This window comes from Arvicola amphibius, chromosome 7, assembly GCF_903992535.2.
Source record: "Arvicola amphibius chromosome 7, mArvAmp1.2, whole genome shotgun sequence".
Lineage (NCBI taxonomy): Eukaryota > Metazoa > Chordata > Mammalia > Rodentia > Cricetidae > Arvicola > Arvicola amphibius.
Window position 1 is genome coordinate 14882198 of NC_052053.1, and position 27297 is coordinate 14909494.

The 27297-nt window shown below is 42.9% G+C and overlaps 1 protein-coding gene across 1 annotated transcript in view; it reads left to right on the forward strand.

Annotated features, from left to right (window-relative positions):
• Nucleotides 1-54: 54 nt before the first annotated feature.
• The window catches only part of Lrp2 (LDL receptor related protein 2), a 123452-nt gene continuing 96209 nt past the window's right edge, over nucleotides 55-27297 (forward strand). Inside the window, exons 1-2 of the mRNA XM_038337050.1 lie at nucleotides 55-133; nucleotides 26097-26204. Coding sequence (XP_038192978.1) covers nucleotides 55-133; nucleotides 26097-26204 — 187 coding nt within the window. The remainder of the gene's footprint in view (nucleotides 134-26096; nucleotides 26205-27297) is intronic.

Here is a 27297-nt window from a genome sequence, read left to right on the forward strand (position 1 = left end):
GACACGCGCCCACCTCCCGGGGAAGGAACGGCGAGGTCAGGGGCGCTCTCCGGGATGGAGCGCCCGGCCGCGGCGACAGCGTGGATGCTGCTGCTGGCGATAGTTGCCTACCTGGCGCCAGTCAGTGGCCAAGGTAAGCGGCCACCTGCAGGAGCCACGCGCGCTGCGCGGTCCACCCTAGGCTTTTCAGAGGGGAGCGGGGCGAGGGTGAGCGGTGGCGATGTCGGCCAGGCTGAGCGCTCGGGTGACCCTAGGAGTGATAAACGCAGCGCGGTTCCTCTGCTGGCTGGGGAACGCGGTCTCACAGACTTCTGTGACAGCTCACCCTGCGGCGATTGCGCCTTTGTTCCCACGGGAATTAGTCCTGGCCCTCAACGCTTTTCAGACTGGAACCTGGAGAATGAGGGTCTCCCTCGTGGGTCTACAGCTTTCTTCTAGCCGGGGCGGGGTCGGTCCGACACGCAGCTCCCAGCGCAATTTTCCACCTGCAGCTTCCGACAGGCGCGGGAGATCCGATCCCGTTGCGCGCCCGGGGCGGTTGGCTGGAGCCTCCTTCCATCAGTGACGAAACTCCGTCCCGCGGTGACCCCCTTGAGACCGCAGCTCTTGATACCGATAAGGCCAGGAGGTGGGATTGGCAGAGAGAGAGAGAGAAAGAGAGCGAGAGCGAGAGAGAGCGACTGATACACTAAGTACTTTCTTGAGGGCTTTCCCTTTCCTACCCGGAGCGGGTGCTTTTGTGTTGATGAATGGAGCTGGTTTGCTGCGCCCGAGTTTTGGGGCTGGAATGCGGAGAGTTTCTAAGGTGCCTACAAACTTTTTCAAGTTGTCCGGGAGTTAGAGCCCCCCGCGAAACAGAGCAAAGAGAAAGAGAGGGAGGGGGGAGTTCAGAATAGTTAAGTATAAGAGAAGAAAATGAAAGACAAGCTAAAAGAAATGAAGAGGATTGGAGAGCGAGGAGAGAGAGAGAGAGAGAGAGAGAGAGAGAGAGAGAGGGAGAGAGAGAGAGAGAGAGAGAGAGAGAGAGAGAGAGAGAGAGAGAGAGAGAGAGAGAGAGAGAGAGAGAGAGAGGAACCCTCGAGCTCTTTCCCTGGCTTTCGTTGCTAGGTAGCAGCCTGGAGCTGCGTGTGACCGACCACCAGACAGACAGAGTGGACGCTGCTGCCACTGCAGGGACTAATCTGTCTGTGGGGATGGGCCAGTTCCCCCTTTCCCCTCCCTCTTTTTCCCCCACCGACAACTTAATTGCCCCACAATAAAAATGAAACCCCTATTGTTGCAGGATTAGTCAAAGCAATAAATTGATTTCCCTAGATGACATATTGGGGGGTGATGGGTGAGGACTGTGGAAGCCCCCATTTATAGAGGCGAGAGGGGGAGGGCTTGTGGATAGGCCGTGGCATGTATTCAAATGGTTAATCTGCTTTTTCCCCCCCTCAATTCTTAGCATAAGCTCCTTAGAGGGAATCAAGTAATTATACAGCAACTCTGAGCAGCACCCATCTCAAACTTCCTGGGAAGTTTGGAAGCGCCAGGCTTGCAAAAATCTTTCGAAAGGAAGGGGTGGGTGGCAGGAGAAGTGGACTAACAAATCTTGCTTTGAACATCTTTCTCAAGTATCGGAAACCTAGAAAAGGGATTTACTGTTGTGTGTGGGGGAGGTGGTGAGAGTGAGTGCACAAGTGTTTGGGGTTATATATCATGCACTAAATATAGCCCCAGTGTTTAGTGTACTTTTTTGTCTCTGTGTGGAAAGTTTCTATCCAAAGTGTAATATCCAAAAAGCTGGGAAGGATTCTGCAGGTCTTCAAACAGAAATGGTAGTGTAATGTTCACTTAACATGGCTAAGTTCTTCAGGCTTCCCCCACTCCCCACACAGAAAGCCCTGACTGACCTCGAACTTTGTAGATCATATAGGCCTGGAACTCTGATCGGCCTGCCTCTGCCTCCTGAGCGCTGGGATTAGGTGTGCAATGCTGGGAGTTCTCAGGCTTTGAAGAACTCAAGTCTCATCATTCTTTGTCTTGATAATTGATTATTTTTATTAATATTTTTTTTTCTTCATGAGCCAGTATGTCTCTGTGTGTAGTCCAGACTGACCCGCAGTCACTGTTGGTTGTGATCCTCCTGTCTCAGCTTCTTGAGACAGGTTTAAAGAGTACACTGCCATACCTGGCAGAATGCTCAGATTTGAGAACTGCTTCATTGACACAGTGAGAATGTCTCGGTAGGTATGACCATAGGGAGGTAAATTATGTAAAATACTTAGCCCAGTGAAAAGAAAATAAACTAGTGGCTTGTCTTTTATTTGTCAACATGTTTTCAAAAGCACAGAAAAGGAGTTTTTTTTTTTTTTAAAAAAAAACATGCATTCATGTATGTGGGAGTGTCTATGCCTGTGGGAGATAATGTAGATCCTGGGATCCAGCTCAAGTGGCCAGGCTTGGTGGCAAGCACCTTTACCTGCTGCTCAGACAGTCTTGAACATTCTCCACTCACAGTTCTTTGAGGATTCCCTAGACCTTAGGATGCATTTTGAAATGATTCCTTTTCTTCCCTTTTTATTTTTTAAGAATCTGTTATCCATCTGAAATTGATATTCTTTAATCCAATACAGTTTGGTTATTGGCTTAAACTTTTGTGGTGATGACCCATTTAGTGGGACCTGTAATAATTAAGGCTGCATATTTTTGGTCCCTCACCTGCCTCTGAAACCTTATTTGTTGTTGTAATTATGTCAGGGTGGTTTCTACTTCTGCTTGCATTGCTTTCAGGTTATAATAGGCTTCTGCCTCCACTCTTCAATCATCTTGGAATGGAAGCATCTGTAGCTGGAGGGAATCTTAGGGATCTAAATCTGTGTGTTGTTTTCTGCTGATGGGTGGTTAACCCAGCAGGGAAGAGCGCGAGGAAAGAGTGGAAAGAATGGGGTTAAGTTCCTGGCCTAAGGGCAATGTAATCTGTGATAGAGCCCAGTTGGAGTCAGTTTCTCTTTGTTTATCTCCTTTTTTAGATGTCCCCACCCTCTTTGGTTGAGACTTTTAGATTCCTTTCTGGTGAACCACGCTTATCAGATGGAGCAGAGAAAGACGAGTAGATGACCTTGGCAGTCTTTAATGAGACTGAATATGTTAAAGAGGCCTTAGCAGAAAGTCTGGGAGGCCTAAGAGGAATCCCTTTATAGGTTAAGGTAGACTCAGACCTCAGCTTCCAGCTTGGTCTAGAACTTATGCCACATCAGTGCCCCAACATCTTCAGATCCTTTTTGTAAATTTTTGGGGCATCAATGTACATTCCTGAAGATCTTGGCGTTTTGTTGTGTAGACTGCTGCAGAACTGAAGTCTGGGGAATTATAGGTCCTGGTTAATCACTAGATCTAGACAAGCACTTTGAGAACACTGGCCTAGCTGGGTGGTAGTGGCACATGTCTTTAGTTTGATCTCTGAGTTCGAGACCAGCCTGGTGTACAAAGCAAGTTCCAGGACAGGCTCCAAAGCTCCACAGAAAAATCCTGTCTCTTAAAAAACAAAAACAAACCAAAAAACACTGGCCTGGTGGTTGCGCACACCTTTAATCCCAGCAGAGCTAAGTAGTAAAACCAAAAAACAAGAAAAAACAAACAACAGCAAACACTGAAGTTTAAAAAATTTTGAATGCAATTTTACTATATTTAAAAATATTAACATCTAGAACCTACTTTATAGTATTTTAAAAAACATTGTCATTGACTTTGACTATTAAGTCTTATCAGCTAAAACAGGGTAACAAGCAATTATAGGGTACTTAGGAAATGCTCATTTCTTCATTCTGGCTCTAGGATCAAAAGCTGGGGGTTGGGCATGCGAGGCATTGCCCTGCTTCTGGCTACATGTGCCCCTAGGCCACAAATAACTGAATCTAAAACAAGGGAGCCAGGTGTGGTAGGGTGTCTTTTTTTTTTTTTTTTTTTTTTTTTTTAAACGTTTCAAGACAGAGTTTCTCTATGTAACAGTCCTGGCTGTCCTGGAACTCACTCTGTAGACTAGGCTGGCCTTGAACTCAGATATTCTGCACTCTTCCCGAGTGCTGGGTTAAAGACATGCACCACCACTTTCCTCCTTTGTTGTTATTTTGTATGTAGTCTTGGCTGGCCTGTCGTGCACACCTACCTCTGTGCTGTGTTTAAAGGCAGGTGTTGGAGCATGTGTTTTAATTCTAGAATTAGGGAGGCAGAGGCAGCGGAATCAGAAGTTCATGTCTAGCTTCAGCTAAATGGGGAATTCCAAGTCAGCCTGGGCTACATGAGACCTGTCCTCCAACTGTACATTCTTACTACACACACACACACACACACACACACACACACACACACATACACACACACATACACACACACACACATACACACACACATACACACACACATACACACACACACACATACACACACACACACATACACACACACACACATACACACACACACACATACACACACCACACATACACACACACACACATACACACACATACACACACGGATTCTTTTTTTTTTAAATATTTATTTATTATATATACAATATTCTGTCTGTGTGTATGCCTGCAGGCCAGAAGAGGGCACCAGACCCCATTACAGATGGTTGTGAGCCACCATGTGGTTGCTGGGAATTGAACTCAGGACCTTTGGAAGAACAGGCAATGCTCTTAACCTCTGAGCCATCTCTCCAGCCCCCACACACAGATTCTGAGTGTGAGTGTAGAACACCTACAAACACACCAGTTGTCCAGCTCTGCTCTAGAATGGAGAAAACGAGATGGAGGAAGCACTCATTGATACAACTGGAATGGTTTTCATATAACTTTAAATCTGAAGAGATAAAAGGAATCGCTGCTACTGAGATGCCTTACAAATTCATAGCATGTAAGCGAGCTGGTAGCCAGTGAAGGAGTTGGGATTTCATAATTAAGATGTACTTCAACTCCACAATAAGTCTTTGAGATTGTCATTCTCTGGTTCCCGCTTAGCCCTCCCAGGACCTCGCTGGTTTAAGGACATGCCTGTGTCAGCTCTGGGTTTCTATTTGAAAATGATTAGTAGTGGTTTGTTTTGAAATGCCAAGTTTGCTTCAGTGTTCTGTAGAGGTCCATGAAGAAGTGGGTGGTGCTTGAGATTTTGGATTAAGACTCTTGGTTTAAATCCTACTTATTTTTTTTTTTCTTATTACCCAAGAAAATCAGTGTTCCTGTTTGAGGAGCCACTAGTCACTCTTGTCTATAAAATGGGCTTCCATTCACATCCACTTCACAGAAAGGTTGCACAGAGTAAATTAGGGAGATAGCTAATAGACAATTAATTTGATTACATTTCAATGGCTTTTCTTAATTGTAATTGATCCCCTTACTCAGGGGAAGAGGTGTTCCTATTGGTTGTGATTTTGCAGCCAAAGTATGGGCCTCAGGAAGAACTTAGGATAAGGTTGTAGAGAGAACAGTGAGCACAGGCTGAACTGTAAATCAGACACAAAACCTTATTTGATGAAACTGGTTAGTGATGTTGTTTTCATTTTGAATGTGCAGACAGATTTGAGAGGCGTATGGAGATTTTTCTAGAGCTGGCAGTCCCAAGCTAACATGAATTGAAAGGAGGAGGAAAGTATTAGGAACATTAAGGTAAAAGACAGGACATTCTATGTTCCTGGAATCATGTTGCAACTTTACAACTGTGGCCATCCTAAAGATTAAATCTATAGGTTCCTGTGTACTAGGCAGTTCCTCTACCATAGAGCCATAACTCCAACCAACCCAGCATTTCAAGTTTAGAAGCGCTTCTAGAGAGTTTATTTTCCAACTAAAGTTTTTCTCTTCTCCTGTTGGTTTCAGGAGACAAAATTTCTCTGTAGTCTTGCTGTCCTAGAACTTGCTCTATAGGCTAGGCTGGCCTTGAACTCACATCACAGATCTACCTGCCTCTCCATCTCCTGAGTGCTGGGATTAAGGGCATGCACCACCACCGCCCGGCCCCATTTGGAGAATGTGAAAAGAAAAAGATCATTTGGGAAAATGTGTGGCAAGGTCAGAGCATGGAATTCTTCAGTCCCTCGTACAGCTTCATTTTGCTGTGATTTCTTTTCTAGTTTATCATGTATTTGTTTGGTTCCTGGACTTAATCCTTGTTCCAAGCTCTTGATCAGTACTATGGGATGAGCTAGAAGGAAATAGGAGCACCTGGAGACGGGTTAAGATCTGTGGAGACAGAATACATCCTGGTACCTATAAAGGAGTTCCTAGCAAAGCCAGAGGCTTGTTCTGTAAAGGGTAGAAAATATTTTTCTTGCCAGATAAATTTACTTTGTTGATTGTTACTTTGTTAGTCCTTAATCAAAATCTGTGACGGATGCTAAGAAAGTGGAGACATTCTCTTTGCTAAAGTGCAGTGGTCACCTGTAATTTAAAAGGACAGCAATAAAGAACGTGTCTCTCCCAGAAAATGACGGTAAGTCTGGCTGTCCCGGAGCTCACTCTGCATACCAGGCTGGCCTTGAACTCATAGATCTGCTGGCCTCTGCCTCTGCTGGGATTAAAGGTGAGCACCACCACTGCCCAGCTGACAGTATGCAGTTTTTTTTTTTTTTTTTTAACTCTGAAATCTCAATGTGTTTTGTCAATAGCCCTCAGATCAGGCTGGACCCCAAGGTTCTAAGAAACAGTAAGAAATGAATGAAAGAAGAAAATGTAATTACCAGTCTGTGCATTGAAAAGTTAAGCCACTGTTACCATGGATACAATGACTTGTTTATTGTCTGCGGATCTTGGGAATCCCAGTTTGTAAGCAATAACCAAAGAGCTCTTTCAAGCAGATGTACTGACAGCCAGTAATTCCTCCTAACTTTGAAAATAAGCCTTTATTTATCACTTAATGCTGAGGCCTACTATGTGGCAATGCAAGTACTTCTGAGGGTCCAAAGGGGGCTGAAAGCTGAAAAAGATGTGACTACCATTCTGTTAGGCTAGGATTTTTTTGAATCCTCATAAGAACAATTGTCTATTAAGTAGCAAACATTGCATGTAATTTGGAAGCAATTCTATGACTATTTTTTTTTTAAACAAGGACAGTTTTCTGATTAAAAGCTGAAAAATTCATGTCATTAAATACAGTTGACTGTATGGAGAGATGGCTCAGTGGTTAAGAACACTGGCTGCTCTTCCAGTGGACCTGGGTTCAATTCCCAGCACCCACATGACTGCTGGAAATTGTAACTCCAGTTCCAGGGGATCTGACACCATCTGTCACCTTCACACCAATGCACATAAAGTAAATTTAAATAAATTATTAAAAAAATTGAGACAGGGTCTTTCTATTTAGACCAGGCTAGTTTGCCTCTGCCTTCTGAGGTTCATCGCATGTACCACAATGATTGACAGGTTAATTTTTTTTTTTTTTTGAGACAAGGTTTTTCTGTAGCTTTGGAGCCTGTCCTGAAACTAGCTTAATTTTTTAAATGCCTCATGTTAACCCAGGCTAGCTTTGAACTCCTGATCCTCCTGTACTTGCCCACCAAGTGCTGGAATGGTAGGTGTGTACTACCATACACAACTACGTTTTTAGTTTTTCTGGGACAAGGTTTTGTCTTGTAGCCCAGGCTGTCCTGGAACCATTATGTAACTAACTCAGGCTAGCCCTGAACTCTTGGCACTCTTACCTCACTGTCGTGGGTACAAAAATTACAGGGCCTGATGATGCACTGAATTTGAGACTTGGATATATTTGATCTGGGATATGTCAATATTGGCTATATTTTATTTAACCTTACTAAAGGGGGGGGGGAGAGAAGTAGCTGGCATGGACTCTGGCATTCTTTTAATTCTGATGTTTGGAGGGTGTGGAGAATACTTTTTGTTTAAAGAAACAAATAGAAAACCCAAACCACACTGGATAAAACAATAGAGTATTTCCTGGCTCCTGGATGGGAAAAATCCTGAGCTGGAGTCGAGTTTGTGAGGTTCAGCAAGCCTTCCGTTCTCTTCGTTTGTGTTTCTCTACCCTCTCTTCCTCTCTAGTATCAGGTTTGTCTTCAGCCAGCTTTCCTACGGTCGTAATACCAGAACAAATGGCTTATATGTCTTACATTCTCGGTCTTGTCTGGGGAAATGGAACCTGGAAGGCATCTTCCCTACCTACCCTCTCTGTCCCTACCCTGCTCGTTCTTCCCTGTTTCTCTTAGCTCTTGCTGTGTATCCCAGGCTGGTATTGGGACGCTTACTTGATCCTCAGTGCGGTGCCGGCTTCACAACTGTGAACCACCAATGTTTGGCTTCAGTTAGACCTTCATTTGCCCTGGGATGGCCTTGCACGGCTGGTATTTCTGCCTCTTCCTTCTAAGTCTGGAGTAGTAGATGTGAGCCACCATGCCAGGCTTCAGATATCTTCTGAAAAGTCTAACTACTTTGCTTACTTCAATAACTTAGGATGCTATAATATCTAAAGACCCTGGGTAGACGTCAGCCAGCTCTCCAAGCCTCATATATCAAATCTGCTGAGAAGCTTTATAAAGCATTTAATAAACGCGTAGGGCAGGGCCACAAAACCAGGAACATGGAATCTGTATTTTTTTTTTTTTTCGAGACAGGGTTTCTCTGTAGCTTTGGAGCCTGTCCTGGAACTAGCTCTTGTAGACCAGGCTGGTCTCGAACTCACAGAGATCCGCCTGCCTCTGCCTCCCGAGTGCTGGGATTAAAGGCGTGCGCCACCACCGCCCGGCTGGAATCTGTATTTTGAAGAGTTTCCAGGTAGAACTGGGCTCAGACAAGTTTAAGAACAACGTTATTGGGAGTCTCTCTCATTTTTTAGTTTTGCAAATTGGGACTTAGAGATGGACTCGCAATGGGTTTATTTTACCTCAGCATCCCCAGTGCCGCCCGTTGGCTTCCAGGACAACTTTCTGTTCTGTGGTTGCCATGGCAGCCCATTTCCTCTGTAGCCTTAGAATTTTGACCTCTTCCCTGTCCTTTATGCCTCTCATTCACATCCTCAGCAGGTATTTCAGAATCGCTGTTCAAGTCACTACCTACACTCTCAGCAGCTTGGCCTCCTTTACCTTGCTCTGCAAAGCCCCGATCATGGTGAAAACAAGTTCTTCACACCTGCATCTCTGTCTAAATTTGGCAGGAGAATAGCATGCACAGCGCTAAACTAAAGGCATGAAATGAACCTCAAGATTAGATTGTGTGTGTGTGTGCACGTGCGTGCAGGCCACCTGTAGCCTGGGTTGACAATCAGCTCAAACTGAATGTCCACTGAGTCTTTTCTGATTGGCTCACACTCTCCATTACACCATCTGAGGTATTAGTGAAGTCACAGAACTTCTTACTTGCCTGTTTACTTTTTGTCTTCTCTAAGAGGTAAATTCTCGAGGCAGGGATTTTCATTTCTCCTATTGATTGTTTTGTCCATAGGGCTCCACAACAGGCAAGTAGAGTCCAAAGGATGTGTGCACTGATGTCCTGTGAACATTAAGAGTTGGAATCTTCAACAGCTGAGTGTTATTATATCAGTAATCCCAGTTATACTGGCGTCTGAGGCAGGAGCATTGCAAACTTGAAGTCAGCCTGGGCAATTTAGAATGAACTTTTCTCAATCATTTTTAATCAGACATGACTCATGCCTGTAATTCCAGGAGCCCGAGGATTTGGGAGCCTGAGGCAGGAAAATTGCCTGTGTTCCAGGCCATTCTCTATATACTATAGTGAGATTCTGTTTAAAAGTTTGAAAAAATAGGGTTGGGGGTGTAATTTAGCTTTTAGGGTGCTTTCCTGGCATGCACCAATCTTTGTTCCACCCCCAACACCACAAACTATGTGGTGGTACACCTGTAATCCAAGAACCTGCTAGATGTAGAAAAGTCAGACATTCAAGGTCATCCTTGGGGATATCTGTCTGTCTGTCTGTCTATCTATCATCTATCTATCAATCTATCATCTGTCTATTCTATTATCTGTCTGTCTATCTCTGTGCTTACAATGAGCAAACACACCGCACAAAACTAGGATTTTAAAAAAGTGCTCAGTGGACAAAAACTTTGGATTCAACCCCCAGTACTGAAAAGGGGCAGGGCCTCCTACTCTGAATTTTCCAGCCCTTAATATCTTAGGGTCTCTAGAGGCCCCTTTTTAGACTCTGAGGGAGGAAAAAAGAAAATTGTTGTCCTAATCAAAACAAGTGGCTTAGCAACACTTTCTCTCCATCTGAACCCCCACACTCCCCACTCCACCCCCCTGGTGACCCCCAGTGCATTTGAGAGTAGCTGCTTCTTCATTCCTTCTTAAGCTTCCCTCCAGATCCATGGTTATCCTGTGAGAATTCCCCTATATACACACAATAGGTCATTCTGCCATTTTTTTTTTTTTTTTTTCTACACATTTGATACAGTAGCTTTTACAAAAAGATAAGCCAAAGTTTTTCCATGTCCTGTTAGTGCACTGTCGTTCTGTCTTTAAACAGAGCACAAAAGAAAGCTGCCTGGGACCCTGGTACAGTGAAAACAGCAACTAGACAAAAGGCCCTCGCTGAAGAGGGGAGTGGATTCCCAACTCTGGGGGGCAGCTGGCTGAGGTGGGAAGAGCCTCGGGTGCCCAGGCAGAGCCTTGTTTCTGATGGATGCAGGAAAAATAGGTCTGAAGAATGGGGCCCAGGCTGCCGATAAAGGCCAAGGCTACTTGTACCGTGGCCACAGACTTTCTTCTTGGCAGCGCTGAAAATGGTTCAGTTGGTAAAAGTGTTTGTCTTGCAAGCATAAGTTCAGTCTCTCACACCCATGGAAAAAGGTGGGCTTGTTATTTCAGCACAGGAGAAACAGGGAGACCTGCAAACCTAGACTAGTGGGTCTCGTCCCAGGCCTTATTATTATTATTTTTTTTAATGGGTGAATGGCTCCCCAGGCTGACCTCTGGCCTCCCTACATAAAAATGGACTGGAAAACTGGAGAAATGGCTCAGCCATTAAAGTCAAGGCTCACCCCCCCGCCCCCAAATTAGTTTGGAGACAAGGAATGACTGAGTAACATAGGTAAAAAGCTGGGGAAAATGAGCTTAGTAATCACGACTGAATTTTTTTTTTTTCAGAGACGGTTTTTCTTCAAATGACTAAAATTTTAAGTACTTGTTCCTAACTAAATATTTTTCAGATTTAAGTTCACCTGCTTTATTAGTAGCAAAATCCCTTTGTTTTTATGAGATAGGATTTCTCTGTGTAGCCCTGGCCGCCCTGGAACTCACTGAGATCCACCTGCCTCTGACTTCAGAGTGCTGAGTGTAAAGGCGTGCGTCACCACCACCCAGCCTGAAATTTGATGAGTAAAGGACTAAGGCATGACAGGTGGGCTTGTCTGGTAGTTAAGTGGTGGGACTAAAACTGGAGCCCAGAATGCTGATTCTCTCACATGTTGACACCGCGGATAAGTCAGAGAAAGTAGAAGAAAGTGGAAGACGATCACCCCCCCCCGCCCCCGTGCCTCGTCAAACAAACCCTCCCTTGTATTGTGATTAGGTGACCTCGTTTCAGAGTGGCTCGACCTTTGGTCCTGTTTGTTCTCCTTTTGGCCGTTCCCTCATGCATATTCCATGTGTTGGTGGTGATCTTGCTATACTCAGGGGTGATGAAACCAGGAGCTATAAGACTTACAGATTCCCATGACATCCTTGATGTTGAAAAAAATATATACTTCTTCTCTTACCCCCCTCCTCCCTTCTCTTACCTGCTAGCTGTCTTTCTGTCCGCTGAGCTTCTTCTAGCTACCGTTTTGTTACCTAGGAGAACTGTTTACCCCATCACTATTTGCTTCTCAATTCTAGGTGCTTTAGCATAGGGAGTTCTCTTCCAACTTCACGTCAGGGATGGAGCGATGACAAAATACTAATGGGGGGAATCAATCTCCAAATTCTGTTAATTGAAGTTCTAGAAGAGATGATGAGCAGATGAGGGTTGAGTCTCTAAATCCAGGAGGAGGCTGCTCTGGTGAGCTAGGGGGGATACATCCTATGGTATGTGTCCCAAAGTATTTCTTGCTATGTCTGAAAATGTCAGTTCTTCAGAGTGGGATGCTGTTTCCCTGTGGACTAAGAGTCCCAAGTTGGCATGTTTTTATAGGGATAAGAGAAGGGTAGAAGGTTCCAGACAGTGAGGAGTCTCACAAGGAAGCCAACTCTGTGTGTGTGTGTGTGTGTGTGTGTGTGTGTGTGTGTGTGGGTGGGTGTGTGGTATGCCTTTAAAGGGATTTCCTCTTTGAAAAGTTAAGCGCAGCCCATACTAAACTCTCCTGAAATAGGATTCTAGAAAAGGTAGCTAGATGTGGTGGTTGACCTCTGCTGTGAGTTTGAGGACTGTCCGGGCTACATTGTGAGTTTCAGGTCTGCTTGGGTTTCAAAAAGATCTTTTCTTAAAAGAAAAAGAAAAACAAAACCTATCTGTCAAACCAACAGAATAATGCAATTGTTAAGACCCATGAGCAGTGGTCAGTTTGAGAAGAGGTTCTTGAGTTGGGAATGTATAGGCCATAATAATTACGGCTAATAAACTATTCATCTGGCCAGGCAGGACTGCTCACAGAGTAAAGAGAACTTGTAAGCTTGACCCCTTGAGTTTGATCCCTAAGGACCTATACACAAGTGGGACAGACTAAGCTGTCCATGACTTCCATGTGTGCTTACTATGTCACACTGGCACCCCTACCTCTGCCCATATCCACCCGCCCACTCAATAAGTACAATAAAATAAAAGAAACCTCTAAAAAAGCTGCAGAGAAACCCTGTCTCGAAAAACCAAAAAAAAAAAAAAAAGAAAAGAAACCTTTTTCTTTTTAAGTTAGCATATAATTAAAAAAAAAAAAAAAACAACCCTGCAAGTTAGTATACACTCTTCCCTAGTTGGTTGCTGTATTTATTTTGATTTTGGTATGGTCTTACTACACAAGCTGGCCTTGAATTCCTCCTGTTTCAGCCTCCTGAATGTTGTGTGCTACTAAATCTGGCTCCAAGTTAGTTGTACCAGAATTCTTTTTTTTAAAAGTATACTTTTGACATAAAAATTTACTTCTCCCCTAATATTTGGTGCAGTGAAGTGTAGAAGGAATTTGCTAAGTAATCAATGGAAGCTGAGGTTCTGGGAAAAACAAAAATGGGTGGCTTAAAAATTGAAGGCTCGATGCTTCTTACTGTAAATGATTAAACCCGGCAGTGCAGACAAGAGAATGCAGCACACCATGAGGGACCTGAGCTGTTAAGAGTGCAGAGCGTACTCCATTTCCCTGCAAGGGAAACCAAAGGAAAGGGATGCTCACAGTCGCAATAAAAATCCTCTTATTTTACATTGATTTTTCAGACATTTTGATGTGGTTGAAGGAACGAGAAAGAGAAGTAAAGAGAGATGGCCATTTCTTCAAGCCCCAGAACTCTTTAGGGAATCTAAGTGTGACTTACTGTCCTGACCTTCTCCAGAGGTTCCCTGCATGGGTAGATCAAAGACAGTTGACTCCCTTTATTCAGAAGAAAAATGATAAAGATACTAATTGCGAACTGAAGAGTGGGGAAACTGCATGGGCAATTTCTGATCACCCCAAGTAACATTGCTTGCTTCCTTAGCTCACCACTTCCTGTGGCTGGGCTGAGATATTGCTGTTGTTCATTCGAGACAGGGTCTCACCATGTAGCCATGGCCGGAGCTCATTATGCCAACCAGGCTGGCCTTAGACTCACAGAGATCCCCCTGCCTCTTTGGTAGACTTAAAGCTGGGCACCACCACACTCCACTAACCTTAGTTTTTATATATGTAAAAATTAATACAGTTTTTACAGCAACTGGATTTGAATGTTTGTGTTTGCGAGCTGTTCTATCTTATTTTAAATGACCATAGACTAAGTTGTTTGTACATTACCGTAACCTGTTGGGAATATGCTAGGCAGAACCCTTCATGCTAAGCATGCGCTCTACCATTGAGCTACACCCCAACTCCTCTTTCTATAAAATATTAATCTATGTATATATTAATGTAACAACCATAGTCAGGATGAGAGTTCAACCCCTGCCCCCTATTCCTTTGAGCGATCCCTTTATAACCAGCAAATAAAGTCTTTTTTTTTTTTCTGGAAATTCAGTTTCCTAGACGGAAGTCTCGATTGCCTTTCATTTGTTCATTTTTATTCAAGAAGTGTTCTCTGCTGGTTTTTGAAGTAATTCAAAATGACATGGTCGGTAAAGTCACGCGGCTGGATTTCCTTTATTATAATGGAAGGGTGGGGGGGGAGGGAAGCCAGGGAAAGATGGAAGCCCTTTCAATATAGCCGTAGAAGAAAAAGATCTTGCTTGTTGTTTGGTTGGAATCTGAAAAGAAAACACTCAAGAATCTTCCTTGAAGAGGAGAGAGGGGTAATTTTTATTCAAGGAGTCCTGACACCTGGGGAATGATTAGTTGATGTTTGCAAAGAAGATTAAGTTAGTGTGGTTAATTAACTGGGGCAATCAGGTGACTTAAATCAACTAACTCCCTGTTAACAATTTCCATAAATTTTGTGAATAAGTTACCGAATCGGTGCGTTGCACAGTAAAGATGAAAGGCTCTTCTGAGTTGGAGATGATGGCAGATTAGAGATGGTCCCTTTCTTGTGTCATCTACTCTCTGTTAGCCTTACTTCGATAATGTGAATGCTCCAGCCGGTTTTACTCTGAGAAGGACACACGTGGGTAACTTACGATGTGGTTTTAAGAAGTCAGGCTTGAGGGACCTTGCTCTGTCATCTTAGCATGTTGCAGAAGACTGACTTAGCAGGAACTTAAGGCACCTCCTCCGTGGTGACACTAGGGAGATGCCAGGCAGCAAATGTCGTAAAAGAAGAACCTTTACGACATCTTTAAATGCCCAGTCATTTAAAGTTCTGTTTTCCATTGTCAACTGCTAGCGGATTGCTAGGCAAGTTGCCCTACCATTGAAAGGACACCCTCTGCTTATTGGGCTATATTGACAACATTCATTTGTAAAATTTGATTATGTTTAGAAAATACCAAAGGAACAACACAACTAAATTCTTGGTTCAGCCTCAATAGTGATGTAACTATAGGGATATACCACCGAGCCAGACAAACATTCTAGTCTTCAATTAGTTGTGAGCCAGAATATGAGAAAAGTATATCCTGTGTTTTTTGAGAACATCATTGGCATTTTCTGAAAGATTTGATTTGATCATGTGGGTGATTTGCTCCTTTTAGGATAGCTGAAATGAATCGTTTAGGGCCATGCCAGGAAGAAAAATTTGAGTTGTAAATATTTGTACATTTGTGGCAATTCTATGCTAAAACCACTTCCATTTATAAAAAGAGGATCTACTGGTGGTAGATTGCCTTGGGTTTGGGGACACACAGCTTAGTCATTGGTGAGAGGGAGGCAGGATGATCCCTGATCTCTGTCCACTGTAAACATGCCCTTCACAGAGACTGACATCTGTACACCTGATGTATGTGCATACATGGCCTGCCTTGTGGGAGTGGGTGGAAGCCAGTGATCTAAGTTTAAAGCTCTTGCTACCAAACCAAACCTTTGGCTTTTCTGTGATTTTAGAAGCTCCCTGGCCATGCTACTCCCAGCACCCCCAGCCTGTTCAAAGGTTCCTAGTCTCAGAAACTACTATGGACTGAGTGAACCTGGGGCCAAACTACTTCTCATGTTGGGACATAGGCTGCGACTTGGAGGTTTAGCTCAGAGTTGTTTTCCAGAGGCATCCTTGTGAGTCACTTTAGCTCTGAACCCTGGTTTTCTCCACTGTACAATGTCGATTCTAATTTCTGCCCCTCAAATATTTACAGGTCATTGCTAGGTACTAGGGCTTGGTGAATATTGGGTGAACATGTAGCCCCACAGGGAACCTGGTGCCAAATTATTCACATTTGACCAGTTCCTGGTTGGGTCAGTGCTGCCGAGGAGCCTCCTTGCTGAGGGCTTTTGAGATGCAGAAGCCAACTGTCAAGTTCCCTGTCCAGAGAAACCACCGAGGGGAAAAAAATGCAGCTTCTGAAAGGAATGAAACTGCCAGACAAAGCCACATCAGCAGAAGGCCTTGTCACCTGCCTGTCCACCCCCCTCCAAGAACATTTTGGTCCTTCATATTCTGATTTTTAAAGGTGAAAATTCAATGTCAAATTATGAAAAGGTTCAAATTTCTTATGTGTCCAGGACGGGCACCCGTAGTTATTTCTTTTCTGTAGTTATTGTGCCTCTCTAACCCGGAGGACGGGACTGGTTGGAACAGGTTGTTATGCCCTCTGGTCAAGGGTTTACTGAAAGAAGAGTACAGGAGGATTAGACTCACTTTGAGGAGCCTCCAGGCAGGACACATCAACCACAAATGCCGTCATTTGTTCCCATGTATAGGGTTTGCTCATTCAACCACATATGCTAACCCAAGCCTGTAATCCCAGAATTTGGGAGGCTGAGGCAGGAGGATTGTGACTTTGCGACCAGCATGGGTTATATCCTGAGAAGTTGTGAGTGGAGGGTACGTCTGGTTGACCATTCCCATTAGAATGACCACTGGTATGCTTATTATGCAAGCGTTTGTGTGTTGTGTTGGGGACCAGTTGTACACAGATGCTGAGATGTGGAGACGATGCTGTGCTGTCCTAGAGGTCTGGAGCACAGCAAGGGGATGATGTAATCCAGTCTGTGTGGTGGCAAGGAAAACCCCACAAGTGGACTATTTGAACAGAGTCTTAGAGGAGGGTGTCACAGGGGATGGAGCTGGCAAAGCCACCCTGGGGAAGGTTTCTTCTGACCAGCTGAGTGGTTAGGTGGGCTCGAAGAAGTGTCAACTGGGAAGTATAGTGATCAGATTTTGTTTGTTGCTTGTGTGTGTGTGTGTGTGTGTGTATGTGGCTATGTGCACACACATGTGTATGTGCATGTGGAGGCGAGGCTAATGTGACGTCAGTGTCTTCCTCAATTGATGTCCACCTTATCTCTTGAATTTTGCAGGAAAATGGATGGAGCTAGAAAACATTATTTTGAGTGAGGTATCCCAGACACAGAAAGACAATTTTCACAGGTACTCACTCATAGGTGGGTTTTAAACATAAAGCAAAGAAAACCAGCCTACAAGCCACAATCCCAGAGAATTTAGACAACAATGAGGACACTAAGAGAGACTTACATAGATATAATCTACATGGGAAGTAGAAAGTATAAAAAGAGGATCTCTTGAGTAAATTGGAAGCATGGGGACTTTGGGGGAGGGTTGAAGGGAGGAGGGGAGAGACAGGGAGGGGAGTAGAGTAAAATGTAGAGCTCAATACATATCAATTAAAAAAGAAAATCGAAAACAAAACCTATTGTGTGAACAAGCTTATTTGGCAGGAGATCTCGGAGGCCAAGAAATCTGGCAAGCCGAGAAAGAGAGAGAGAGAAGGGGTTTTCAGATACGGGGAGTGGAGGTAGGATCCCTTGACTAGCTACGTCTCGAATTCTCGGACTATTGGGAGAGCCTTTTCAGTTTAGATGTTTTTCCCCCATTCTAACTTATCCAGGAGACTTTGGAAGCACTGAGCATCAGCTTTGCCATCTAGGACTGACTTGCCCTAGCTTCTTAGATCTAGATGGCTCTGGGCTAGTTGACTTGGTTCACTGGACGAGAATGAATTGTAAAGACTGCGTTTGCTGCCAAGTTGTCCTTCCATCTCAGTCGCATAGAGAACTGATTTCCCTGTTTATTAAAAGATGTATGATTGCTTGAACTAAGTTTAACATGTTTCCTGTATGAAGAGGTTGCAGGTATGAATTATTGCCATGCCTTAAGGTTTATTAGTGATGGGATCGTGGCAGTGGGTTCTCCTTTTGGAGGAGGAGTTGGATGGCCATGCTTATTCATGTTCAACCAGAATAATAGAATGGCTTAGGATGATTTAAGTTTTATCAATGTATTGAAAAGGCAGTAGTGGACATTCATTCAGTTAGAATATTTTGCTGTGTTTCTCTACCACATAAGGTTGAGGACTCTGATAACGTAACTCATGTATATAATTGGTGACTTTTAAAAACTATAATTTAGTGTGTGTATGTGTGTGTGTGGGCTCAGTGGGTAAAGGTGCTGCTGCTAACCCTGATACCTGAATTTGATACTGACTATCCACACGGTGAAATGAGAGCTGACTCCTACAAGCACAGTATGGCATAGGCGTGCCTCTCCCCTCTTGTAAACAAGCGGACATACTAACAAAAATTTACAAGTTTTATTTGTAACAATGGCAGTCCATTCGTTAATTACTAATGATATTTAAGACACATTAGGTCAGATATTACGAAGTGTAATGCTATGTTTTTTCCTTCTTGCTGTTTCTGGCAGCCAGTACAGGTAAGCTTAACTTCATTAATAGTGTTGGGACAGCATAGGTCCCTATATGCAGGCACAAACCGGAGTAGCATTTTTATCGTGCATGAGTATCAGCTGGTACAACACAACGCTGTGACTTTGTGTCAACAAGCTTTTGTGTGTGTCATCATGATCACATAACAGGAAGTGATGACATTTATACTGCCTGGGAGTGATTCGTAGGCCTATATTGCTTTTTGAATGAACCCAGGCGTAACAAGCCAGGGCTATAACAGAAAAAAAAGTTTTTTTTTTTTTTTTAACCTGATATGTATTTTCTGAAAATACATTGTGAATGAGAAGCAACTTAGTTCCCACCATGTAATTTGTGACTTATAAAGGCACATAGCAATGACATGTTGGTGAAGGTGAAACATGGGTTTGGGTCATAATAAGGTTGAGCTGCTAGTTGTGCCTGTTGGAAGAAGGTACATGGTACCAGATGTAATTTAAACAAAGGCTAAGTGCTTGGGATGCCCAGTGTCATTGAATTCTGTGTCTAGGAATGATATTCCTCCTTTTTGGACTCTTTCTTCTCCTTTTTCTCATGTCCTCTTCCTTTTCATTCTTTTTAAAGTATTGTAACATTGTAATTGTTAATAGTTGATGGAGGCAGGTGGAAGAAATACAACAGTTTCTTTAGTGTGAGTATTTGTGTGTCTTTCTCCTTTCGGCTAGCTCTCAGCTTCCATCCAGCTCTCCTGTGTCCAGTTCCAACCATGCCTATCATTGCTGGCATTGCAGACGTGTGTCACCGCACTGGCTTTTTGTGTGCTTTTGGAGCCCGACCTCCATCAGGCTTGCACGGCCAGCCCTTTATCCGCCGAGCCAGCTCCCCAGTTCCAACAGGGAATAAGGCTTTTCTGCTCTTATTGTTGCAATTGAGGGTAACATCAAACCATTTCTTTTTTAATTGTGGAGGCTTATTGATTTTACCTGCCTGTTAGGATGACCAAAATCCCACCAGCAGCTTTAATACACATGCCCACATCATTTTCATCGATTTAATACTTGGCACTGTGAACCAGAGAACCTGGCTTGACTTTGTGTTGTGTTGGGCTTCTCTGTTGTACCATTTAAAAACCCTTCAGCAGGAAAGTGCATGCCTGGAGATGTGTGCTTTGGTTTCTCATGAATAACTTTTGTTTTTAATGTTTGAGTTCATTCAACTATTTTCTAATATTGATATATTTAGGAAGCCGATAGATATTTGTTGACTGATCCAAGTTAGGAAAGAGATTACGTCTATGTGAAGGGGTGATTTATAGTATTTTTTTTTTGCAGGGTATTTTAAATCACTAAGTGTTGAAGGGCATTTTGCCCTTTTCTGAAGCAGTTTGATTCATTGGGTCCTTATTTATGGGGGCCAGCAGACCATCTTAAATTTTCCTCTTTTAGAGTGTTCTTTTCAACATCTTATGAGGGTCCTTCTCCTACAGGGGAGAGGAAGGTTGGAGCTTGCTGTTCGATAGATGGGGAAGTCCCCCTCTATAAACCCTGTGACTTAGCAGCTAGGGAAAGCATTGCAGAAAATTCAAACTAACAGAAAAACCACAAAACCCAGTTCTACTTCTTTGGTTACAGCTGGGAATAATGTTTTGGACCCATAATGGATTTCCAGCTCAGATATATTTTTGCGAGTGTATCTGGTTGAGAACAAGGATAGTGAGGAAATTATCTGATTCTGATGACTTCACCCTGAGGAACGTGTGCTCATGGCCCTGGCTTTCACACAATGATCCTTTACGTTACTGAAGAAGTCCTTTAGGATTTTTGATATCTGGCCTTGGCTTTCCTGGCCTGACCTCTCCCTCCCCTAGAACGGGGAAGCCCGTGGATGCTCTGGAACATTCCAGGGTGAAACAGGCCTCCCTGCAACTTAAGATTCTTTATCGCACTCCCAGGGGAGTTCATTTCACGTTACTGGTACCAGCAGCTGCAGTGTGATTATTTCCCAATCTCAGATCTCATTGATGGGTGAGAAGGAGTGCAATTGGCTGTTTAAGAAATTTTATTATCTTCTCAAAGGGAAGAATTTATTCTAGGGGCTTTCTTAGGTGATCCTTCATGTTAAGACATTTTGAACTTTGAGTGTTCAAACTGCTTAGAGATTTTGGGAGTTGGTGGCCATAGGAGGTGGCCTTTGTATTTGAGCTGGGCACGGCAATCCAGCGTAAGAAACAGATTACAAGCGTGCGCCATCACATCCAGCTTTTGGCTGTCATTTTATTGTCTACTTATTGAGACCTAAATTATCTGCTACTACATTCTAATCTTGGAGTCAGCCTGCTTAGGTGTGAACGTAAGGGCTGAATAGTAACTCATCTATGAAATGAGGCTGTTAATACTCTCTCACAGGGTTGTGCCGGTCGCAAGCTCTCATTGGAAATCAGAAGAAATACTGCAGGCACGTTCTGGTGAATTTGTGTTGTGGGCAATGAGGTGACGAAATGAACACAGGTCGAGAGTCTGAACTGGACAGACGTTTTTCCCGTTGTAGCTCATTCATCCAGAGGATCCAATTGATATGTCTATGTATCCAATAAATAGTAGTATTGGATAACACATTCCCAGTGGTTTGAGCTCTATGGATAAGAGTCCTGTTTTGATTTCTTCCATAAACACTAAAATAATGTTTGCACATAGGAATCAGGGATTCTATTTTTGTGGCTTTAGTAATTTTGACATCACACTATTTGGTCTATTTTTAAATTTTGCTAAGATTTATTTACCTTTATATGTATGTATGTGTGTATAATGTGCATGCCTGGTGCCTATGGAGCTCAGAAGGGGGCACTGGATTCCCAGGAAAGGTCCTTTTGAAGATCGATCAGTGCTCTTAACTGCCGGGCCATCTCTCCCTCTTCCCCCCCCCCACTTAATTTTTTTCATTTTAAAGTGTGTGTGCGCACCCGTGAGTGTGTGCATGCATGTGTGTGCATGTGTGCGTGTGTGTATGCGAGTGTGTGTAGGTGTCCAAGTGCATGGTGTAGGTGTAAAACTCAGAAGACAACTTCCTGGAATCCGTTCTCTCCTGCCGTGGGTTCTGGGGATCGGATTTAGGTCAGATTCTTGTTATCTGCCTGAACTACCAATCATCTCATCACAGCCCCCCGCCCCGCCCTCCCCTATTCTTAACCCTTCCGCACATTTTCTTAGAAAAGAGCCAATGGCAGTCAGAGGAAACCACAGTCGTTTTTTTCCATCCCAAACACCCCCGCTCCCACCCAGATCCTCCTCACGCATGCTTTCCCTCCCAAACACTGGGTCCCCCTGGGGAAGGAAGTCTGTGTGTCTGTTCTCAAAATGTGGCAACTAAAGGAATCACGGTGACTGTTCTTCCTTCGCTGGAACTCAAAACAAATGCAGAGCCATTCCTAATTCACTCCTGTTCTCTGTCCTCCATATCAAATCCCTTGACATCACTCTGATCTTTCTAATGAGTCATGGCTCAGGATAATTCCCACCTCCGACCTACATAAAAGGTCAGTCTCCTCTGGAGATTGAGGGTTATCTGTTTAACTTTGTGTTGTTTCAATGACAGCTGAGGTAACAAATCATATGGGTGATCCTGCCCCGCTTGATGATGACTGGACAGTCAATGCGCTCACTGTCAGTGAAGCAGGACCACACCCTTGCTGTCTAGGGAGCGTTTTCGTTGCTTGGTTTTCATAACAGAACACTAAATGGGACCTGAAGTTTTCTCGTACCCTTAATCTAGTTCATAAACTATTAGACTCCTGTTTGCAGATGTCAAATATTTAGGAATAAAGTCCACAAAACCAATTAATGCATTATCACGTGCAAGAGAAATGTTAATGCAACCTAAATTTATTAGGATTAGGAGCGGGACAGGTGACGCAGCTTGTGTATTGCTTCTTGACACCTGTGATGAGCAGCCTGCAATACCTGGCCAATGTGTCTGGCCTACCTGTGCACATGTACACACACACATCACAAAATTAGAAAAAAGAGTGAAAAGGTTATTTATCATAATGATGCATTGTTTCCTCTTTAAAGATTTCTTCATAGGGGCAGGAGTGATGGTTTAGCAATTAAGAATACACACTGCACTTGCACGGGACTGTGGTTCCCATCAGCAACATAAGGTGGCTCACAATTACCTGTTACTCCAGCTCTGGAGACCTACATATTTGCCTATTCCTACACGCACATGCTGTACATAATTTCATGTAAGAAAATACGTACATGTAAACTTTGAAAAAAAACCTCAGCTTCTTTGTAGTCTTTATTTCAAGTTGATTCATTCATTTTCTTCTTTTCTCTTTCTTTGGAGTTTTGCTAAGTGACCAGGCCAAGGTCAGCCTTGAAAGCATAGGGCATATTTCAGGAGACGTGGTTTTGCTTTTTCACCCAAGAACCCTCCCTTGCCTCAGCCTCCTGAGTGCTGGGATTACAGGCATGGGACACCATATCTGGCTTCGTTTTTTTAACTTCAAGATCATGGGTTCCCACTCCTTGCTTGCTCTGTTACTGATTTCCTGATGTGTGCATTTGTTATCCACAGTGCTCAGAGCCCAGCCAGAGACTGTAAATGATAGACGAATACTTTCTCAATCTAGTGGCTGTCCTTTGCCCTGGAAAACAATTAACTTCTTACCTCCTCTGGACACTATCTGCCGGTCCAGTTCTTATCTTAACATTTTCTTAGCCCAACACTTAGGTCTTGAAGCTTTGGAGTCAACTGCTTCTGAAGAAAACGTGTCTTTTCTTACACCAATGCCTTTGGGCTCTAATATGGTGAAATCCATCCCCATGTTTGATTCAAGCTTCCAGACTGTATCACCCTTTCTTTTGAATTTCCCTTTGTTTCTGAGTGTTGCGAAATCCCCCAAATCTTAGTACACTTCCTTCCCAACATCGTTGAGTTTATGAACTTAGTACACTTCCTTCCCAACATAAACTCAACGATGGATAACAAGTTAAAAATAATGAAAAGCCCACGTACATTTTCAAGTTTGGGATATTTGGTGTGCATGAAAGGGAACACAGAACAGCAGTCAGCGGGGCTTGTTTACTGGTGTGGGATCACACGGTTCAACTTATTTCTTTATATTATTTGCTGCTGAATGCTAAGCTCATTAATGCAGCATTCTGCATCGAGGTATCTCAAAGTCACTATAAGGATTGACAGGCACCTTTTGCAAGTTAAGGCTGCTTCATTAATACTGAGCACTTCATTAATACTGAACCAATTGAAATTGGGGACACCCACAACTGTGATCAAGCCCTACGCTAGACCTTTCCATGAACAGTTGGTTCTCTTTGTGGTAGAATGAAGGACACACTTCTGACAAAAATCAGGATTTCGGCTGGCTTCTGAGAGAAAACACAGCAATGAAAGTGTCTGTTTATCTTCTTCTGGAGAGATATTTTCAAACAATGGTCATAGCATTATGACCATTGTTTAGAGTTATAGCAGGCATGAAGGTCCCACTGAAAAGCTGAATTTGACAGATGAATTATCATGAAAATACTGATAGATTGAGTAAATTGGGTTTTACTTTAGATAATGTAGCAATTGGAAGACTAACTGGAAATCATGGCCTATAGTTTAAATGCAACATTTCCCATCAGTTTCGATTTTTAATTATTTTAATTTTAAATAATTGGCTTTGAAATGTTTCAAAAAAATTTTATGTCTATTTTATGGTATTTTAACTTGGCATTTTAGCAAGATTAAAATAAACAAAAACAAACTTCAACTGACTTGACATTAAAAATTACTTAAATATTATCACTTATGCGTATTTTCAAAACAGGCAATATCCTAACCTTTCTGCAACAATATAAAAGCCCGACCAGGTTGTCTTTACAGTGGCTATGATGTTTTCAGTCAGGAGTGATTTGTTATTAAGAGACACAAACACATTTAAGCCCATAAATATATTATGTTGGATTACTAACAATAGACCCGATTGATAAAAGTGATTTAATATAGGCTGTGTTAACAGTTGAACCTCCAAAGCCCCTAATCTCCCAGGGAAATATTGCTTTGTAGAACAAAATCCAATGAGAAGTTCTGGGATTCCAGAGTGAATTTGTACATTCCTTAGGGGCATTTTTGCAAGGGAGGTTGTTGTGTTTTAAAGGTAGTTGATAAGAGACCTGCCCCACCAACCCCAGGCCCGCACCGCCAACCACCACCATGCATTAGTCTATAGAAGGTATTTGGGTGTACGTACTCCTGTACCACTCGGTACCACCATCTAGCCAAGGGAAGTTTCTGACCATTTGCGGCATACATTATAAATCAGGGTGTCACTACCAGACAATCAGATTTGAACATTCCATGAACAAAGTAGCCTATATTCCCTAGGAATAGATCACTTAGCTCTGTTTATGTCTCGCTGTTGATATGCCTGCCTTTCCACGAGTCAGGAGAACATCCTGTTTATTTATTCTAGGAGTAGGTAATTGATCTGTATATTTAGCTAAGGTGGGGTTAATTGTAGCCAGGAACCTGAATTTTCTCATTTAGCATGATTGCTTTTAAATACAGAAAGAAAATACACAAGTATTTTTTCCAACTTTGAAAAAAATACTCCTATTCTTTGGGTTTGTGAAATAAATTTGAATATTCTCCAAGTTGGGCTTGCGTTGGTTGCCTTCTTTGAAGAAAATTTTCTATTTGGCACAAAATTCTTGGGAAGATCGTTGGCCAGATATTTGGGATGGCTTGCAGTATTTCCAACTCTTAGCTTAGTCCCCAAGAGCCATGCAGAATATATTTGCTTAGCACAATGAGCTTGTCACCCCTTTCCACCTTCTCTGCCACATAGGGGCGAGGTTTGGACACTTCGGCTGTAGAAATTTGCTTTGTGGACTTGATTCACAATGTGAATGCCAACATTCACATTAGTTTTGAAAAAAAGTAGTCAGAGTTGATCTGAATTTAAACTCCCTATATAGTTTAGTAATGAAAATCCAGTTAATAGGAAGGGGATTCAAACACCATAGCTAAGCAAACAGTGGTATGGTCGTGCTAACCGTCTGGTTAACATTTGCCTCTGTTTCTCTGATAAATTCTTCCTAACCATTTTCACAGATTTATACCAGGATATAGACATGAGAAAGTATGACCCTCTTATTGGATAGGAGTGTTGTAGTTTAGGCAGTTTATGTCGTGATGAAAATATTTAGACTCTCGATCAGTATTTTGTTCTTTGATCAATTCCTTAGGAAAAGGAGCTGTAGATGTGGAAGTTCCAAATTTCTCTCCCGAGAGAGTTGGGATTAAAGCATGTGCCGCCTGCCTGGCAGAGTAAACATTTTAAACAGCAAGGTGCACGCTGTCAAACCGCTTCCTGGACAGGTCATGTCAAGGTGTATGCTAACCAACTGTGCCTGAAAATATCCTCCTTGCAGACATCCAAACAAATGTCTTTCATGTTATCAGTGTGAAATTGCTTTCCTAACTTGACACATAATTTGCATTCTTTTCCTACTAAATAGTTGAATATTTTTCATTTCATCTCTAACTTGCATTTCTTTCATGAAACATCTTTTTTCTTTTATTGAAAATATTTTTTCTCTCATTCTGATTACAGGTTCCCTTCCCTCAGTTCCTCCCAGTATCTCTTCCCCTCCCCTCCCATCAAGAAATATCATGAAGGTTTTTTGTTATTGTTTGAGACATGGTCTCTCAACATCTTAAGTCTTAAAACGATGTCTGTTTCTTGGCTATTGCAGGATGTGGCAGTGGGAATTTCCGCTGTGACAACGGATACTGCATCCCTGAAGCCTGGAGGTGTGACGGGACCAAAGACTGTTTAGATGACACAGATGAAATCGGCTGTCGTAAGTGAGGAGGAGCCAGACCTGGCTCTGTTTTGAGTGATATTAATGAGGTTGTGCTTTGGTGGTAGACCCAGGGCTGGCCTAAGGCTTGTGAGCAGCCGCTAGTGTCCACTTTGGAGGGAGGATCTGAGTTTACATCAGATCCTTGTTTTGTGAACCTGTGACTTCGACCTTTATTGAGAATGAATTTATACTTGGTTTTTTTTGAAGCTTGAAAATTATAGTTTGTCGGTTATTCACCTGGGTAATTCTGTAAATCAAACGATGCTATGTGAATTACTGTGGTTCATAATTCAGGGAGAGCGTTTTTTAATATATAAAAAGGTGAAGAGCAACTTGTAAGTTACTACAAAGAACCTACAGTAGTGGCTAGTTTGGTTTTATGTTATTAAAAATATCTAAGTGAAGCACCATAATATTTTAAATCTGAAATTTATTTTAGTTATTTAAACCATTTTTACACATTCCTTCATATAGCTTTATGTATATATCACTCAACATTATTCTGAGTAGATTTTGGATGAGCTGAACCACTTAGAACAGGTGCCACAAGTGTCACCGGGTTTCAAGTCACTGCCCTTGAGTCCTTTGCTCTCCCTGACTTGTCATAGACGATGAGCCCCCGGGCTTCGAAGTCCCTCTTTCTGACAGATCAACAGACAGGAGTTATCATCCCTAGGCAGGAAGGCAGGTGACGGCGCGAGTGTTGTTTTGAATTGGCCACTCCATGGCATAGCTGAGTGGTGCATTTGAGAACAGAAGGAAAGAAGAGCAAAGAGTCTGGGGCCTCTCACGCTTGGCTTTCGTGCACAAATAGGTCACCTGTGAGCTTGCAACGCTGCAAGTTTTTATTCCGTGTTGGGGGTAGACCCTGATATTTTTGCATTCTTACTAGTCCATAGTTGATGCTTTTATTTTCCGAGTCACCCCTTGAAGGAGCAGAGCTGGGGTTGTGGAAGCTGATACTATGGAAGAGGCTCACATGATCTGGAATAATATGCTTTGATTCCCGGGCTCTGCCTGTTTTTAAGTAACAGGGGCTGAATGCATGAACAGTTATTCTAGGATACAAGCATACATGGATAGTCTTCAG